Source organism: Suricata suricatta, chromosome 6, assembly GCF_006229205.1.
Source record: "Suricata suricatta isolate VVHF042 chromosome 6, meerkat_22Aug2017_6uvM2_HiC, whole genome shotgun sequence".
Lineage (NCBI taxonomy): Eukaryota > Metazoa > Chordata > Mammalia > Carnivora > Herpestidae > Suricata > Suricata suricatta.
The window spans coordinates 46,128,213-46,146,694 of record NC_043705.1 but is presented as its reverse complement, the minus strand read 5'-3'; the positions used below and the strand labels follow the sequence as shown (position 1 = coordinate 46,146,694).

General features: G+C 33.4%; 1 protein-coding gene across 5 annotated transcripts in view; it reads right to left on the bottom strand.

Annotated features, from left to right (window-relative positions):
• Positions 1 to 855: 855 nt before the first annotated feature.
• The window catches only part of TRAPPC13 (trafficking protein particle complex 13), a 37,801-nt gene continuing 20,174 nt past the window's right edge, over positions 856 to 18,482 (bottom strand). Inside the window, exons 5-13 of one of the 5 annotated variants that reach the window (XM_029942329.1) lie at positions 16,627 to 16,754; positions 13,812 to 13,884; positions 12,471 to 12,515; positions 8,871 to 8,888; positions 6,825 to 6,958; positions 5,133 to 5,331; positions 3,592 to 3,692; positions 1,245 to 1,395; positions 856 to 1,117 (exon numbers count right to left, since the gene is read on the bottom strand). In XM_029942329.1, coding sequence (XP_029798189.1) covers positions 1,010 to 1,117; positions 1,245 to 1,395; positions 3,592 to 3,692; positions 5,133 to 5,331; positions 6,825 to 6,958; positions 8,871 to 8,888; positions 12,471 to 12,515; positions 13,812 to 13,884; positions 16,627 to 16,754 — 957 coding nt within the window. In that variant the 3' untranslated portion in view covers positions 856 to 1,009. Of the gene's footprint in view, positions 1,118 to 1,244; positions 1,396 to 1,522; positions 1,767 to 3,591; positions 3,693 to 5,132; positions 5,332 to 6,824; positions 6,959 to 8,870; positions 8,889 to 12,470; positions 12,516 to 13,811; positions 13,885 to 16,626; positions 16,755 to 18,482 lie in introns of those variants that run through there. The other 4 variants (XM_029942330.1, XM_029942331.1, XM_029942332.1 and 1 more) reach the window with 4 other exon arrangements.

Below are 18,482 nucleotides of genomic sequence, written 5' to 3'. Positions count from 1 at the left end.
ATAGACAGTTTTGTAGTAGTAATGCATGATTTAGAGTTCAAAATCAAATATTGGAAGGTAGAAATCCTTTAAATACCTTGTGAAAATAAGTCACTTGTTTTTCAATATGGAAAAAAAGGACTTTTGGCTTTGAATTAGAATATTATCAGGTTTCTTAGTTAAAAGTTAACAGTAATCAACAATCCAAGAAATTAAACCAATTCTGATCTGCTGTTAGTAACTGTAATTTAGATGTGTTTACATGTACATACAAACACAGATAGATATAAATATAGTAACTTTGAGAACACTAGGAGGACTCCTACTATGTTGGCAATATAAGGTTCCATGAGGGCTACTCTAGGTGTTTTCTTTCTTTATTATTATTTTTCTCTAGTTGTTTTCAACTTTTTCTGCTGACTGAGGAGTGAGGGGAAAACATGGACTAACTGAAAAGTTTTAAATAAAGTATTATAAGAACCTAAAGCTTTAAGAAATAATTCTGTCTTCTAGATCAAGGTCAGCAAAACGACCGCCCTGCTGGCCCAATCTGGCCCAATTTGGCCAGCTGCCTGTTTTTGTAAATAGTGCTCTGATCTTTTCGCCTACTGGCTGTTGTCCCGCTAGAAGTGCAGAGCTGAGAATTTTGAATAGAAACCACATTCCCTGCAAAGACAAATATTTAGTATCTGGCCCTTTACTAAATGTTTGCTAACTCCCATTCCAGATACTTGCTAGGGGCAAATGGCCTCAAATACAGAGCTTTTGGAGAATAGAGTCCAATGGTTATCTAGAAATGAAATGAAGTACAATGTGTAAAGAAAATGTACAAATGTTCTTTTAGAATATAACTCATAAGATAAAATCAGTAGATGGTTCTTTTCAAAACAAATATTTAATATTTTAACTTTTGCAGGGAAGAAATTTAAATATACTTATTTTTGTTGTAGACTTGATCATTTCACATAGGTGACAGAAGTAGAGAAAGTTCTGTTAAACTCAGTGAAAAGCAGAATACCAGAAACTTCCTTCAGCTCTCCACTTTGATGGCTGAAGATACCACACAGACCTGTGCGATGTCATCATATTCATAGGTTCTCTTTAGGAACGTGTCAGTTAGTCTTAAGCCAGAGACACTCTATTGAGAGAAAGATACCGGTATAAATTTTCATTCATTGGTAATTACCAGAGGAAGAAAATGGAAACAGTAAATGACCACTGGTTAATAGTCCCCAGATACTGAAATTACTGAAAAGAGAGCACACCTGCAGGCCCTGTACTGAAGACAGGAGAGTGAGGGCAAGGCAGAGAGAGGAGCTTGGATGTAGCTTTCCAAGCTGTCTTCCTGAAATGCCGCACCAGTGGATGGAATTGGTATTGCACATTTCCAAAACCAGGTCCATAGTCCTTTCACTGCTGGAGGAATCAGAAAGACAGGAATAAATCTTGTTCTTTTCACAAAGCGGCTCTGTGATACTTCTTCCACTAGTGCCAATGAATTTGTTTTGGGGTTGCCCAGGAGAATAAAGAACAGAATCAAAAATAAAAAGCTATTATGTCATTTTTATTTCACTTAGACAGTCAGGAAAATGAAAGAGATGGTGTCTTCTGGGGCTTGAAGCGGCACTGACATTGATCTACCCTCTGAATACAAGCCCCTGGCTCTGTTATGGAGTCCTGGCCCCCTGATGCTGATCTGTAAGCAGCTTCGCCATTTCTCCGGGAGACTTCCAGACACCTGTGTCTAATCTTGTTGCTATGTTTCCTTCCTATTTCTGTTAAGTCTTCTACAGGAAAGAAAAAGATAAACTGAGTCTTTTGCTATTTAACCTATGTTTTCTCTTTACCCTGCAGATAACAAAATGACAGACAAGATTTCTAAGTAAATACTATTCAGGTTTGTTTAGTGTTCACATGAAAAAGACTGCTTCTGCTTATAACTGATAGCATCAGTTTAGCTTAGACATGTGAAGTTAAAAATAACTCTTAATGAAGACACACAGTTGTTTTTTTTTAAAATAACCAAAGGCTCATAGTAAAAGAAATAGCCCTCTGGCTCTACCACCATTTCTAACTACACTCAACTATTTTAGCTCTTTTTATTCTCTCATAGTGGGCTCCATATTTTAAATATTTACTTAAATTTCAATTTATAGATTCTTACACATACTTATTTAAGTATATTTAGCTTAATATGTCTCTATCTCTGCAACAAACATCTAAAGTATTCATTATGTGCCACAGACCAGGTTAGATGCACTACATGAATTTTCCCTTACATTTCACAAAATCCAGTTAGTGTATGTGTGTGTATGTGTCTATGTGTGGGTGGGTGGTAGTGGTGGGGGTGGTGCGGATCCTATTTTTATAGATAGGGAGACTGAAGATCTTAGAGACAGGTAGTTTTACCTAAAGTTAAAGTGAATTTCTTCATTTTTTTTACAATGGCTTGCCATTTGGTCATTGATTTGCTATACCTGAAAAGTTTTAAACAAAACATCCCAAAGCGCATTTATACACAAAGGGTCTTCACCCTGTGTGAGTCGCTGTTTACTGAACTGCCAAAGACATGACAGGCAATGAGTTTACAATGCTAGGGAAGACATGGTCCCTTCTGTTAAATAATGCACGGTTTAGTAAGGAGAGACTAAGAACTATAGCAATATATGAACATCACTAAAAAACTATATTAAAATTTGCTATGACAGAAAGGAATGATTAACTGTGTGGGAGGGTCCTAGCTTCAGAGGGAGGGAGGTATTTTTGTACTTCTTAAGGATGAATATTTCCTACATCAAAGTTGGAATGGATATAGAATTTTAAAAGATTAAACATTCAGACCAAGAGGATTGTGAGAAGGCTGTGTGTCAAGGGGAGACTTAAGAGAGCACTGCAACAGTACAAAGTGCCACAACTAATAATACATTCCAAGCAGTAATACAAGTTGTACCAGAAGTGATAGGACTGGACTTTAATCCTCAGTTTTATTAGCTTCAAAGCCCTGTGCTCTTTGCATCCCAATAGCTAGATTATACTCTTTATAAGGCTCTATTTTCCAATCTATGACTGAGTGACCCCTGGCATTAAGTTCATAACAAAGTTTTACTTTCTTAATACTAAAGATACAGTTCAGTATAACTATGGTTCAGAAAAATCTATCTTAAAATGTTCAATCTATAATGTATTATTCCATAAGAATGTACTAGTTTATGTTTTAATAATCTGAAGTGTAAGGAAGTGCAAACAATGAAAACAGCATGGGCTCTCAGGTCAAATACACCTGGTTTCAAATTCTGGCCCCATCCTTTCAGCTTGACTGCATCACTTAACCTCTGAATTGGCTTTGTGTTGCATAAAATGTGAATAACTCATACATACCTCGTAGGGTATGATGCATGAATGAAGTAAAATACAGAAAATGCCTAATAAAGACCTCAAAAATATGTAATACATACAGTTACCAGATGAAGAACTTTACAGTATTCAACATCAACCTCAGAGAAGGCTGTGTGTCAAGGGGAGATTTAGAGAGCACAGTCATAGTCAAAGATGTTACTTCTCTTTGATGCAGGTAAGGGGGAAAGAACATCCATCCACACACACTGCCATTACCTGCAGTTTGTTATTTTACAGGTAATATGAAAAGGTTCTTCTAGGTTTACGGTATCTGGGATTGCCTCCAAAGACAACCTAACATCTCCGTAACCTGGAGCCTAAGAGAAAAAGCAACACAGTTAACACACACCTATTACAAAACATTTTCACTTTAATAAAGGTACCACATCAGCACACTCAGTCAACAGTTGTTGGATCTCCAAGCTGATGTTCAGGGAAAATAATTCCCAATCATTTTAACTTTTTTCTTTTTCCTTTTCATTCTAACTTCTTTTGCTGTCTTTACTTGTGGAACAACAGTATGGACCCTGACTGTGTTTGCCATAATTCCTTCATGTTCAGTACAGTTCAAATGAATCTCAGAGGTAAATAGTAAAGAAATTTCAATAGGTCTGATCTTAAAGGGACGCTTTCCAAGGATCCGGCAGCTTATACATATCTAACTCAAAAAAAGGTAAGGTTATTGCCTAAGCAGCAAAAGTAAGATTGTTTTGAACAGATCCAGGAAAAAAAATACATGTCTGTTCACGAGACATTCAAGCAGGGAAAAGACCACAGAAGCATCAAAGCCTAGAATATCCATGGCAAGATAATAGCTAATGCTATCTTTTCTTTAAAAAATTTTTTTAATGTGTACTTATTTTTGAGAGAGAGAGAGAGAGAGAGAGAGAGAGAGAATGAACACAAGCTGGAGGGGGGGGGGGCAGAGAGAGAGGGAGACACAGAATCTGAGCAGGTTCCAGGCTCTGAGCTGTCAGCACAGAGTCTAATGTGGGGCTTAAACTCACAGACTATGAGATCTGACCTGAGCTGAAGTCGAATGTTTCAATGATTGAGCCACCAGGCGTCCCCTAATAGCTGTATTTTAAATTAGGCCCAGTGAAAATATTTTTCCAATTATTACTTGACATAGTGAAAGAAAAGTAATTTTTAAAGAATATACCACAGCAGTTAATATTCAGCATAAAGGGAAGATTCTGTAGCATATTCTCACTAGCACAAGAGAAAGGGCTGGTAGCCATCCCTAATTTTATGACCAGAAATTAGAGAAAATATCCAAGTAATGCTTATAGATAACTTTAATGGAGCTCACTCTCTGAATTTTAAATGACTCAGATTCTAAAATCTTTAAAAGGGTTCTGAAATCTTTAAAAAAGTCTGAACTGAGCTGGTGAATCTAGTAAGTCCAAGAGTTGCAGGATACTGCAAAAAAACCTAAATGTAGTGAAGATCAGATGAACAGTGAGCATGAAATACTACAGGAGGGAAAAATTGGTTAAGTAGTAATTTAACTTCTGTTTGGTAGAGTAATAAACCACATATTATGGATAAATTAATATTTGAACATTTTTCATTCATCTCAATACAAATTTTCTACCTAGAAAGCAGTAAAATTATTAGTCTTTTATCTCTTATTTACTGGTAATAGCAATGTGTTTTCTAAGTGCTGATTTTTAGCAATAGACCTAGGAAAATTTAAGTTGTTCTACTGGGCCCCCCCCCCCCAAACCCCCTCCAATGTTTTTTCCCAGACTTACCATTCGTTGAAGTTGGCTGGTCTGTAATCTTCCCCTTTCACCTAGATTTGTTTTCCACACTATATCCAATTTTCCAATTACTGTTACTCCTTTAATGATGCCTGCTTTTTCTGCAAACTCCTTCTTGGGTTTCAGGCAGTACAAATACTGGCGTGTATCCATTGGCTGCAAATATGCTCTTGACCCAAATGTAGTTACACTGAAATGGATGGAGAGAGAGAGAGATGGAGAGAATTCTCCAACGTCTTAAGAGAAAAATAATGACTGTGATTTTTCTTTTGGCCAGGAAATGCATGGTTTACCATTTTAACACAAATGAAAAAGGATGTGAACTGAGATTTATTTTTCTTAAATGTTTCAGTTCATATGGAAAATCTTTAAGTACTTTTTAATAGAATGCTGGATATGTATCAATTGAAAAAATGTGATAGAAATCAGAACCTACGGTATCCTGTCCCTTTTTTCTATAATTATCAAGGAACATAGTTAAGAATAAGAAGAAACATACCATTGTAAACTAAGTGTTCATGTTTAAAGTGAACTAAAGGATTAGAGAAAGAATGAAAAGTTACTGTTTTCCTTAGTGGGTATATGGGAGGCTACAAACTACTGAATGTAATGACCATAAGATAGAAGTAAATGTTTCATTGATGAACAAAATCAGTTACTTTCTCTAGTAATTACCTTCTTATCCATATTTTTAATGTCAACTTTATATATTCTTCCTCTTTTATTTTTTAATTAAAAACAATTTTTAAATGTTTGTTTATTTTTGAGAGTGAGAGAGACAGAGATACAATGTGTGAGCAGGGGAGGGGCAGAGAGAGAAGGAGACTGAGAATCCGAAGCAGGCTCCAGGCTCTGAGCTGTCAGCACAGAACCTGATGTGGGGTCAGAACCCACAAACTGAAATCATGACCTGAGCCGAAGTCAGAGGCTTAACCGACTGAGCCACCTAGGCGACCCTTATTCTTCCTCTTTTAAATTACCTAGAGAAAGACATATGTATTTCATTTTTGAAAAAACAAACAAACTAGATGGTCTCTTCCTATGTGTACTCCTTTTAATGTTGAGAGAACATTCTTAAAACTCACCATTTTTATCCTTTCTAACTTCTCCATCATTTCTTCCCATGCCTCAGTTTTATCATTTGCAGGGAAGGAAAAGTTTCATATTTACCTCACTGAATTATTATCAAAATGAAAAAGACTAAGTGTTTCAAACAGTAAAACATAAAATGCAAATGGCTAGGATCTTTGTATTTTTATGGAAGGAGGAATGAATGGGTGAAGCACAGGAGATTTTGAGGGCAATGAGAGTATTTTGTCCAATACAGTAGTGGGGGCCACATGTCATTACATTTGTCAAAGCCCACAAAATCTAGGACACACACAAAAAAATGAACACTGAATGTGAATTATGGACTGTAATTAATAAAAGTGTCCATATTGGCTCATCGATTGTAACAAATGTGCCACATTAACACAAGATGTAAAAATGGGAACTGTGAGTTGGGGCGGGGGCTTGTGGGGACTTTGCTTTCTGATCAAGTTTTCTATGAACATAAAACTTCCCTAACAAAAATAAAGTTTATTAATTAAAAAGAAAATTACAAACCACCCAAGAGTAACAAATGTTAGCAAAGTCCAGATACTTCAAGATAAAAACAAACACTTCATAATTCATATTTACCATTCTCCAGCTTGGCTGACTGAGTTTAATTCTGCTACATTGTACATTATAGATGGCTCCAGTGACACTTTCTCCATAAACATGGGTGAGGTTGTAATATTCTGAATCTGGGCTTCGAGAAATACTTCATCAGTCTGAGGACATGAAAAAAAATATCCACCAAAGTGTAATGGTATTTAAAACGTTTACCTTAACAAAAATATCTGATCTATATGAAGAAAAAATATTAACCACAAATGTGATTAGTTCATGCCTGCAAATTAAAGTTATCATAATTAATGCAAGAAAAGAAATCTTCACCCTAACATAATTAACAGGGGCAAAGTCAAGTGTTAGTTAACTGATAACTTGTCAAACAATGGATGGGGGATAACTATATTTTTTGTATCAACATCCAAAAATAGCTATTTCAAGGACAAATACCCTAAATCTTTTAGTAACTCATTAAAATGTTAAAATGCAATTTAGTAGTATGCATAGACCTATGCACTTATCATTTTAGTGATATGTTAATTGAATTAGGTCTTCATTATAATATTCTATCATATTATAATATAGTTTCAGTGGTCATATTATTTCAATTTAGAAAGTATAGGTATCACCAATACCATGAATAATCTATTTTATAATCTTATAGGATTTAACTTTTTAAATAAAGCAGTTTGTTAGTGGTCATTAGTGATTTCTTGGTTCATTTTAAATGTTTATTTAGGGCTGAAAAAAAGTATGTGAATTTTACTTGGTAACTGTAGAGCTTTTAAATCAAACATAAGGTATTTTGTAGCCTTAGTGACAGATTTGAAAACTAATGCTATTCAGCAATGTTTTTTTGAATGGGTAATTTAAACATGTATCTTTATATAACATTTTTATTCCTAAAATTTAGGGATTGAAATTTAGATTATTTATGCTAAACATCCTTCTTTTTATGTGATTTGTTTCTTGGGTATGTAATTGAAGGATAACAGACAACTTGGTTCATTTTTGAAACAAACCTGTCTAAAAAATGACATATTAAGGATATATATTTCTATGTGTATATATAGAAATAAAAAAATAAACTATGACCCCCAAATCTGGCACTTAAGGTAACTTTTTATATATTAAATCCAGGTAAATGGAATCATTTGTAAAAACATACTGATGGAGTTAAAATGTAAAGTATTATTACCTAAACTAAAAGATTCTTTCGTTCTTGGCACGTGTGCCCAAGTAAAAACAGAAATACAATAATTTATCAGTATAAAAGGATGTACCAAAGTCATTATCCTGTTACTTTTTCTCAAAATATGGTAAATATATCCCATCAATCCATTGCTTTAAAAAAATAACCATAGACCCACATTTCAAATTTAAAAATGCAATTTTCTGCTTAAATTTAGGAAGAACTTAGATAAAATGGAAGAAAAACAAGCAGCATAATGGAAAATTAAGTTAGTTTGAATAGTTAGTATAAAGTCATTTAACATTTGAAAAATTAAGAATTTTGTGCTATAGCAATCAGTGTTATTATTATGTAAGTCACATATTATAAGCAAAGGCCACTTATATCAAACAAAAATTTGAAAATATGACTTTAGCCAACTTGGGAAAATTTGATGTTCTTCTGTTTGCTAATGTCAAGGGGTCAACTTTACCTGACCCATACATAGAACTAAAGCCACTGTGCATTTGAAGATAAATTTCAATGAGGAATTACTCACAAAATTATAGTAAAAAGTCTTACAGGAAGTTGTTAAAATCCCAAGGCTATTTTAAACAAAGTTAACATGCCTTTTTTAAAAAACACCTAAAGGAAAAAACACTAAAAATGAGAGCAAAACTGTTTCAATATGACAATTTAATCTTCCATCAAATTTTTTTCCCACAGAGTAAGACAACAAATATAAAAAGTACAAATTATATACATCTTTTAAAGTCACATAAGTGGTATTCACAACTAACTTTGTTTTTCCACTATGTTTTGTAAGAGAGAGATTAATTAGGCAGAGTGAAAAAGTGGTAAGTAAGAAAAGCATATAAATTTATAATAAAAAATCAAATTACCACAGAACTGAGGTCACTCTAATGGAAAAATAAAAAAGAAAAATTAGAAAATCAGAATTAAATGTTAAAGAAAAAGAATAACTAACTTTAAAATAAAATGCATTTCTGCATTTTTTTTAATTCACTAAACAAGACAGCATTAGTAAAACAAGGAAGTAAACAGAAAGTAACACAGAAATATGACAAATCATTTTTCTAGAAAGGGGAAGCTGCTATGGTTAAATGAATAGAGAAGAACACTACAGGTGAATATTTAAACAGGAGCAAATGTTCAAGGACATATTTGGGCGAGAGAGGTACACCTCATGCCTTTGTAGTTCTGTAAATTCTTTACCTGTACTGTAATTTTTCATTGATAACTTAGGATGGTTATATATTATCATCCACGTCAAAGGAGATAGATACCTGTACAGCTTCTCCTAAATTTGTCTAATAATGGAAGCATTTTTCAAGGACCATCTTCAGTGATTAGAGTTCCATGCATTACACTTCAAGAAATGCTGGGCTAGATCACTTCTGAAAACTGAGAGTTTATTGTCTTCTTGTTAATATATTTCATAGTTTACCTTTTTTTCATATATATTTCCAAGGTTACTTATTTATCAAGGGCCATCTCAAATGTCACCTTTTTCATCCAACCCATAGCTAAAAATAGTTTTTTACCCCTTAATGTTCCCAGAGTCTCAGGACACTTTATGATCTAGGAGATAATGCTTACACAGTGGTTTTGCCGTTTGTTTCCTCTACCAAACCTAAGTACCATGAAGACTGGAAAGATGTGCAGTTTATGCTGATTTCTCTTTAGGACCTGGGATAGAGTTCTATAACCAGCAGGTGACCAATGTTTGAATCCTGGTTTCTAATGGTCACCAATCGTCTTTCCCATTTTAGAAGACTACAACAAAGTTTCTCATAAAATTTGTTTTCCTTTGGGTGATTCATGTATTACTAGAATTATTAAAAACAATGTAAAAACCATGTTCAAGACAAATGTGGAGCTAATAAAAGTCAACATGTAAGAACTATGACACGTGGAATATTGAGAACTTAATGAAGAATATATTTACATACTTCATGGAAGGATACAGTATCATCAAGGGATTACTAGATGTTAATAAAGAGTTAACATTTTTTTTTTTATCATGGCTAAGGGAGTTGGAATACAACATACATGTTCTGCCTTTCTGGTTTACTGGAATACTATTGATTAATTATAACATAGCTATAATACTGAGTATCTTAGAGATCCTAGAAATTCTATTTGTTTACTCCTACTTTTTTTTTAAATGTTTGTTTATTATTGGGGATGGGCAGAAAGAGAGGGAGACAGCTTCTGAAGCAGGCTCTGCACTGTCAGCACAGAGTGTGATGTGAGGCTTGATCTCACGAACTGTAAGATCACTACCTGAGCTGAAATCAAGAGTTGGGCGCTTAACTGACTGAGCCACCCAGGTGCACCTTTACTCCTAGTTTTTAAAGATACCTTTATTTTCAAAGGTTCAGAATTGTACTAAAAAAAATTTTTTTTTTAAAGAGAGAGAGCCCTAGCAGAGGAGTGGCAGAGAGTGAGAAGGAGACACAGAATCTGAAGCAGTCTCCAGGCTCTGAGCTGTCAGCACAGTCCAACATGGGGCTCCAACCCACGGACAGTGAGATCATGACCTGAGCTGAAGTCAGATGTGTAACCAACTGAGTCACCCAGGTGCCCCTAAAATGTTTTTAGCTGATGTTTGTTAGCAAAGATTACAGATTATATAAATGTTAACTGAAAAAGGCAGCAAACATAGTTGTAACTATGATTATGAAAAGAGAATATTAAACACAAATAAGTAAAAACTGAAAGAAGACATGGATTAATAAAAAAATTACATTTTGGTGTGGTTGAATAGTGAATTTTTCCCCCTTCATTTTTGGGGAGTATATCACTTCTGTAATATTACTCATGGATAACCAGTAATTAAAAAAAAAAACTAAGCAAATCACTCTGAATATTAGTGTTATAAAACTACTTGACAAGTTGCTTAATGTACCTACCACATTTTCAGCAAAAGAAACCCAGAACAGTTTAATATGTGCCTTCCTACAACCTAATTATAAGAAAAAAGACCCACATAGAGCCCTATTTGTTTCTAGTTTCCAAACATACGTGTTCTAACAGAATAGTTACCTACCGTCCCTCATACTATGGATGAAATCTTTCCCAGCAAAATGATAAATTAAGACCACTTAAAATTCACCAAGCTGAATAGCTATAATTAATCAACAGGATTCCAGTAAAACCAGAAAGGCAGAACACATATGTGTGGTATTCCAGCTCCCCTACCTATGAAAAAGAAATGTAAACTCTTTCAATATCTAGTAATCTCCTTGATGAGACTGTATCCGTCCATCAAATATGTATATGCTTCACTAAGTACTCAATAAATCCAGTTGCATTTGTAACTCTGCTAGGAATGCCTTCACTACTTGGACACTTTTATGCTTCCAACATGTTACTTCCAGACCCCCCTCTACCTCCCCTCCTCATCTTCCTTGAACATTATTCTAAAATCTCAACCACAGACTTCCTATAGCACATCTTTTTATAGCATGCACTTTAGATTCACTGTACATACTATATTAGGTAGTTTTATAATTTTATGCACTTTTTTCTTTTCTAATAGGATTTTATTGCAGGACAGTTTTCTTATCTTAGGCATCTTTTGGTATGTCCAGTTGTAGTACAAACTTTATATTGAATAAAAACTCAGACGTTGATGGTAAAAATAACATAGAAATTTGACATATGACTGGAAATTTCTGATCATTTGGTTTAGAGTAATAAAAACATAATTTTTATTTCAAAATACTGTATATATTTAAATATTTTTGAATTTATCACTGTGGTATGAAAGACATAATTTTTGTGGGAGTAACTGACCCATTAGGAAATCTACTTTTTCTGGAACTTTAGAAGCCAAAATAAAGTAGAATTTTTAAAAGGAAATCCAAGCAATAAAACATTTCTCCTAGGAAAAGTCTATTTTATCTCTTTTGTTAGCAAAGAAGATATCTTCTATTCTAAAAGTTATATATTTCTATATTTTTGCCAAACCTGTTTCTCCCAAAAAGTATTTCAAGCCATTCACTGAATTTAATAATAAAACTGTAGCTAACACACTTATTTTCCAGGACAAAGAATTTAATTTGCTGAGCTCTGTATCTTCTATGAACATTAAATATTTTTTGCAGGGTTAGATCAATTACTTCAATTTTATGATATCAGAATAACCCTATAAATATTTAACAAATTGCTAATGTTTTTAGACAGCTAAAAAACCATTACATGAAGTACAGGGTGATCACAGGTGAAAGGGGGTGAAAGCCTTACAAAATTTATAAGAGCAAAATCAAGATATATGGGTTCCATGTAAGTTAAAAACAGCAGATTAAAAGATCTACAAGGAAATTATTCTCTTTTGATTGAAATTTATGCTCATTTTTTGACAAGTAGTGCACAGTTTTATCAGCAATTCAATATGAAAAGAAATGTATCAGAATTTCAGACAAATAAAGGTCTTACTGTTTAATCTGAATTCCCATTAAGTGTCCAACACTTACCTCTGCATTATAAAATTTGGTTTTCACATCCAATGGTTTGAGAACCTAGTTGAATAAAGCATATCAATCAGAGATTATTATTACTTGGCCATTTATTTTTGTTTATTTGTTTTAAACCACAGGGCAAAAATCTGTCGAAGGCATTTTCCAATTTTAATTGTAAAACACTTTTTTAATAGGTATGTGGTATTTTTGCAAAAACAAACAAAAACAAAAAACAATACCAAATGCATTTTTAAAAGACAACCATCATTTCTTGAGTGAGTGATAGTTACATGAATTTATTTCATAATATTTTGTTAAACCGATTATGTACACTTTATGTATTTTTCTCTCTATATTTCATAAAAATATTTATCAAAACAAGCAAATCTCTTATTTTTTTAAAAAGGCATGCAAAACTTAAATGTGTGATGCAGCAAAGCAATAGCAAAATTTTTTCCATTAAAAAAAATTTTTTTTAATTTTAAAGTAATCTCTTTGCCCAATGTGGGGCTTGAACTCACAACCCTGAGATCAAGAGTCATATGCGCCACCTAATGAGCCAGCCAAGTGGCCCCCCAAAAATCTGGGTATGTATGTATGTATATATATTTGTATGTATTTACTTGTTTCCTACTGGAAACAAGTTCTGTTTCTTCTACTTAAAAACAGAAAGGTATGAAAAATATACATATAGCATCATATTTAGATCTAATTTAGGTAACTGCATTATGGTCATCCCATCCCTTCTCACACACATGTGCCTGAGTTAAACCAGTGGTTTTTGACTATTTTTGATCATGGAGTGAAAATTGTATATAAGTACAAAATTCTACCTACACTTTCAGTGACTCACAGACTCCTAGAAGGAAGATTGGTCCACTCAGCCCAAGTTAATAATCTCTCACTTAAATATTTCTTTAGAAATTTGATACTATTTATACTTATTTTATTTGCACTTTATACTCATTTCATCTCTCTTGTACATTCCTGTGTGTTTTATCAAGGCATAAAAACATAACAATATTTTACAGATAAAAATCTTCAAGTGAGGGGCGCCCTAGTGGCTCAGTCAGAAGAGTGTACAACTCTTGATCTCAGTGTCATGATAAGCCCCACATTTGATGTAGAGATTACTAGAAAAAACTTTTTTAAAATCCTTCAAGTGAAATATTACATTGACAATGATAATTTATTTCCTTTTACTTAATTTACTCTCTTTATATTGCTAGTAATATAACAAATTCAAATACATAAAGCTATATGAACTATTTGGAGCCTGTTTTCACTGCAAATAAGAGTAACTTCATAGGGGAAAAAAGGCAGCTGTAAACCATTTACCATTGTCATAATCAATACCTGAAATTTGAAGAATTTCCTAAAATACATTTTTTCTCCACCCTGAGTTGTATAGCTCACTGCACACACCAAGCTGAAATAGAAACATATCTCTGAATCATCTTCAGTTTTTGTTTTTAAATAATAAATCTAATACACCTTAATGTTATAAATGTGGAACCTTTAACAATGATGTGAAAGTATAGCCAAATGGGCCTAGAGTAGGAAAAAAAGAGTTTCAGCAGATAATATAATTCTACAACCAAGAAAGTTCTGATTAGCGAAATTAAATACACTATTTTGGAGCAGGAAGTCAGAAACTTTTCCTCCAAAAGGTGAAATATATTCCAAATAAATCCCAGAATAATCAAATAGTTGAATATACAAAATAAGTTCACAAAAATAGGAAGAAAAAAATACAAACTCAAAATTCAAGAATAGGGCAAGACTTTTTAAGATTAAAGGACAATGGAAAGGAAAAGACTTATAAATTTATAAATTGAATAAATAAAAAACACTGAAACAAAATTAAAAAGCAGACAAAACTGGATAAAATACTTCTAATACTATGAAGAGAAATTCTTGTAAACAAAACATTTGTATCTTACTCAAGAGAGGAGGAAAGGATATCCATAAATAAATGACAGTATCAGAACTGGCTAACAAAAATGAAAATGTTCAGTGTCACAAGTAGTCAAAGAAATAAAATAATGAGATAAAATTTTTCTACCTCTTAAAATTTGGAAAAAATTCTTTACATGTATCATCAAGGTGGGTAAGGGTATAGAGAAAATGACTCTATCTATATTGATAGTGGCATAAGAAATTTAGAAAACAATCCTTAACAGAGATTGCTAAAAATCCTTAGATGTTCCTATAGTAAACCCACTTCAAGCAATCTACCATAGGAAATACTATGTTATTTAACTCATCACTGTGTTAAATAACTCATATTGTCTTAACCCATCACTGTGTTATTTATAATAGTGGGAGACTAAAAATAATCTGAAGTCCAACATTAGGGTAAACAAATTTTAAGAATATGCCCCAAGTATGTAAGATAAAACCATCTTAAAAATAATGTTTTCAAAGAATATTAACTCAAGTGGAAAAATGTTCACAGTGAAACCCCATGGGTTACCATGATTAAAATTTTGTAAAATGTCATTTAAATTATTTATGCAAATCTGCTATATATATATATATACATATATATATATATATATGGACATAAACAAGACTGGAAAATAGTATACTAATATTTTAATAATGGTTACATTTAGTGGTGACATTACAGGTAATTTTATTTCTCCTCTGTAACTGTACATACATAAGCCAGATACTAGGGATACAGAGTTGATCAAAACACAGTAACTGCTCTTAAGTGCTCACAGTAGGGAGCAGTAATAGCATGGTATGAGTTATTTGAAGCCAGATTTAGATTTGAGCTCTGTGTCATTATTTACGAGTTGTTTAATTCTACAAGAGTCTCTTTTTCACTAAAAGTAGGATTTAACGCATTTAATATCATTTTGTTAAACTCAGTTTCAAGAAATATTGAGTGGTGTTCTCTGTTAGATGCTCTGTTAGCCGACCTCATGAAAATCATGCTCTAATGGGAATGACAGGTACTGAGAAATTATTTTCAGTATAAGACCAAAAAAATGATAAGTTGTGAACCCTATAGAATATATAAAAAGGGGTCTAGTCTATGAGGTCAGGAAAGCCTCTTTGAGGAAGTTGTGGTGAATCAAAGATATGAAGAAGTAATAGTAAGCTAAACAAAATAACAAAGGCATTCCTTTGTGAGGGAAGAGTATATGTCAAGTCATGGAGGAGTTCAGAAGAGACAGCCAGTATGACTCAGTACAAAGAAGGAAGGAGGAAGGAGAGCAGCTGGTAATGATGAGGCTCTAGAGAACTCTGTAAAGCCAATGCAGTCAGAATTTTCTAAGGGTAATGGGTGGTCACTGAAGAGTTAAGTGACCTTTTGAAGACCACATAATTAATAAATGATGAAGCTGAAATCTGAAATTTTTAAAGTTTGACTCTAAAGTTTATATCAACCACAGAATATGTACACTAAGAAGTGCTATAAAAGATAAGTCACCAAAATGAACTGATTAATAGCTAACATTATATACTTCTTTTAAGTCAAAGAAGAGAGGCAAAAATGGTGTAAGTGGAGATGAAGAAGGGAGGATAATGACTTGTAGTTAGTAACAAGATGACTTTGTAAATTGGATGTGGGGGTGGTAAGGCAGATGAAGAAGTCTAAAATTACTTTAGATGATTGAAATTTCATGTTTGCCTCTCAGACAGAAAAATAGAACATTCATATTAAATACAAAATACATACAAAGGCCAAGAGCACAGAATTTGAGATTTTTTTTCTTATAGCTTGTCGTACATTGGTTCTGTATTTCTGAATTCTCAGGATAGAGTGTATATACACAGTTAAATACCTAACTGAAAAACTGTGAATTTAAAAATAAATAAGTGCTATTAACATCAGTTGTCTGCATCTGAAAAATAATAAACATGCTTTCAGTCAGGGTGGTACCTGGGATTTTAAACGTTTGCATGGCTTTTTAGTTTTTGGATAGGACTGTCTGTAGATGCAAACAAGAAAACTAGAAATAAATAAAAATGAATTATTTTTCCTTACAAAACATTTTGTTTAAAGTTTGTTTCTGGTAAGCATGTAAACCTGGATCATAAAATTCCTTCTTAAGTAGGTTCTTAGGGTTTGATGATATGTGGGCATACAGCAAAAATTTCAAATACAGGCATATATAAGTAAGAGCTTTTGAGAACTAGTAAAATTAATCCTTACATGTGTGTTCCAATTTCCTTTACTTCATGGTGTATGACATCGTCAATACAACAATCAGGTTTAAGTTCAGCCACTGCAGCATTGGAGGCTGAAAGATTTAAACGCTGAGAACTTGTCTGAAGATCAGCCTTGAAAGAAAGACGTAAAAAAATTCAAATGAGACTGGTTCACTACAGGGTGTGGATGGGTACGGGTGAAAAGACCAAGGGAACAGGAACAAGGAAGTAGGACTGAGGGGAGTAACACTTCTTGGTGACAATCTTTCTACAGAGGTCTGAAGCTTAGAACCTTGGCACTGGTTCACATACCCACACCAAAATTAAACACAATCAGCCAGGAGCCAGGGGGAGTGCGGAGTGACACAAAACCAGTACCAAATGAACACAATCATAGTCAGGGGGGAAAGGTTAAAAAAAAAAAAAAAAAGAACTAACCTAAGTAAGTTTGGCAAATACAAGCTAGAGACAAAAAAAAATTGGCACACTAGCTAGAATGTACTCTAGCTAGTACATATGCTTGTTCACAGGGGGTACGGATTAGCAATTCTGAAACAGTTATGTGTATACAAAGACTAAACAAAAAAAAATATGGATAACAAAGGGTAAGCTTCTCACTTTTGGAGAAAAAGAAAGTACAAATAAAAAAAGGGAAATGTGAGGCATCAATAAGAACATATGGTTTTAAAACATATATGCAGATGATAGTACAGAAACAAATACAGACAGATGTGTATATACAATACTAAACTAAAAGTAACTATTCAAAACACTATTAGGTGTTATTTGTACAACTAGAGATCAGCATTAAAGTCACCACCTTCTCTAACTTAATACCCTGTTGCTATTATATTCCTCTCCTCCTTTCTTTTTGAACACTTCTCACTCTAATTGTCATAAATGGCTTTCTCCCTTAATCTCACTTACTTTCTGTCACATTCAAACTTAATCCCTTGTGACATTTATCACAATCTATAGTTACCTTACTTATATGATTTTGTATCACTGTTTCTGCCCACCCTCCCGGAAAAGTAAGGTCTATGGAGGCAGGAACCTGTTGCTCACTACTACAACCTGATGCCTCACATCACGGTAGGCAAGTAAGAAATATCTGTGGAATACTGAATCAAGTTATGATAAAACTTCGAAGCCAATGTCAAGAAAACTTCAGAGAAAGTGAAGATCACATTAGGTCATGGGGATTAGGGGAGATTTTTACATAAAATCTAGGATTCTATTAAGTTTCTGTTTCTTAAAAAAAACAAACAGGTTTTCTACAGTTAATTCTAATCTAACATTCTTAATGCCAGCACTTTGAAGCAGGATACTTATTAGTGCTATCTCTTTGGTCTTTATATTCAGTTATACAATATAGGAACAACAATTTTATGGCACTTTCTGTGTACAAGGCCTTGTTCCTAAGCACACTACTCAACAGTCAGAATCCTAAAGTAGGGAGTTGTACTATTCCTATTTTACAGACAATGAAACCAAGGTACAGAGAAGTAACAACTCTCCCAAGGTTATACAACTAATAAGTAATGGGATGAGATTAAAAATTTCTTAAACATTTTAGAAATCAGAGAAGGGGAAAACAAAAGAAACAGTCAAACCCATGGATTTTCTGTCTAATATGTTTTCCTATGTGTAATTTTGTAAAAGTAATCATAATAGTATTAATTTATACATGGCTGAACACTTTTATCTTCCTCCTTTTCCCTATTATAAATAGTGCTGCACCAAACATTTATTTCCTTATTACCTCTGCCAGGACTTCTCCAGGAGCTGGAGAAACATCAGTAAACAAAACAGACCTAAATCTCTGTCCTTGCTGAACTGAAATGTTTGGAGAAAAGAATA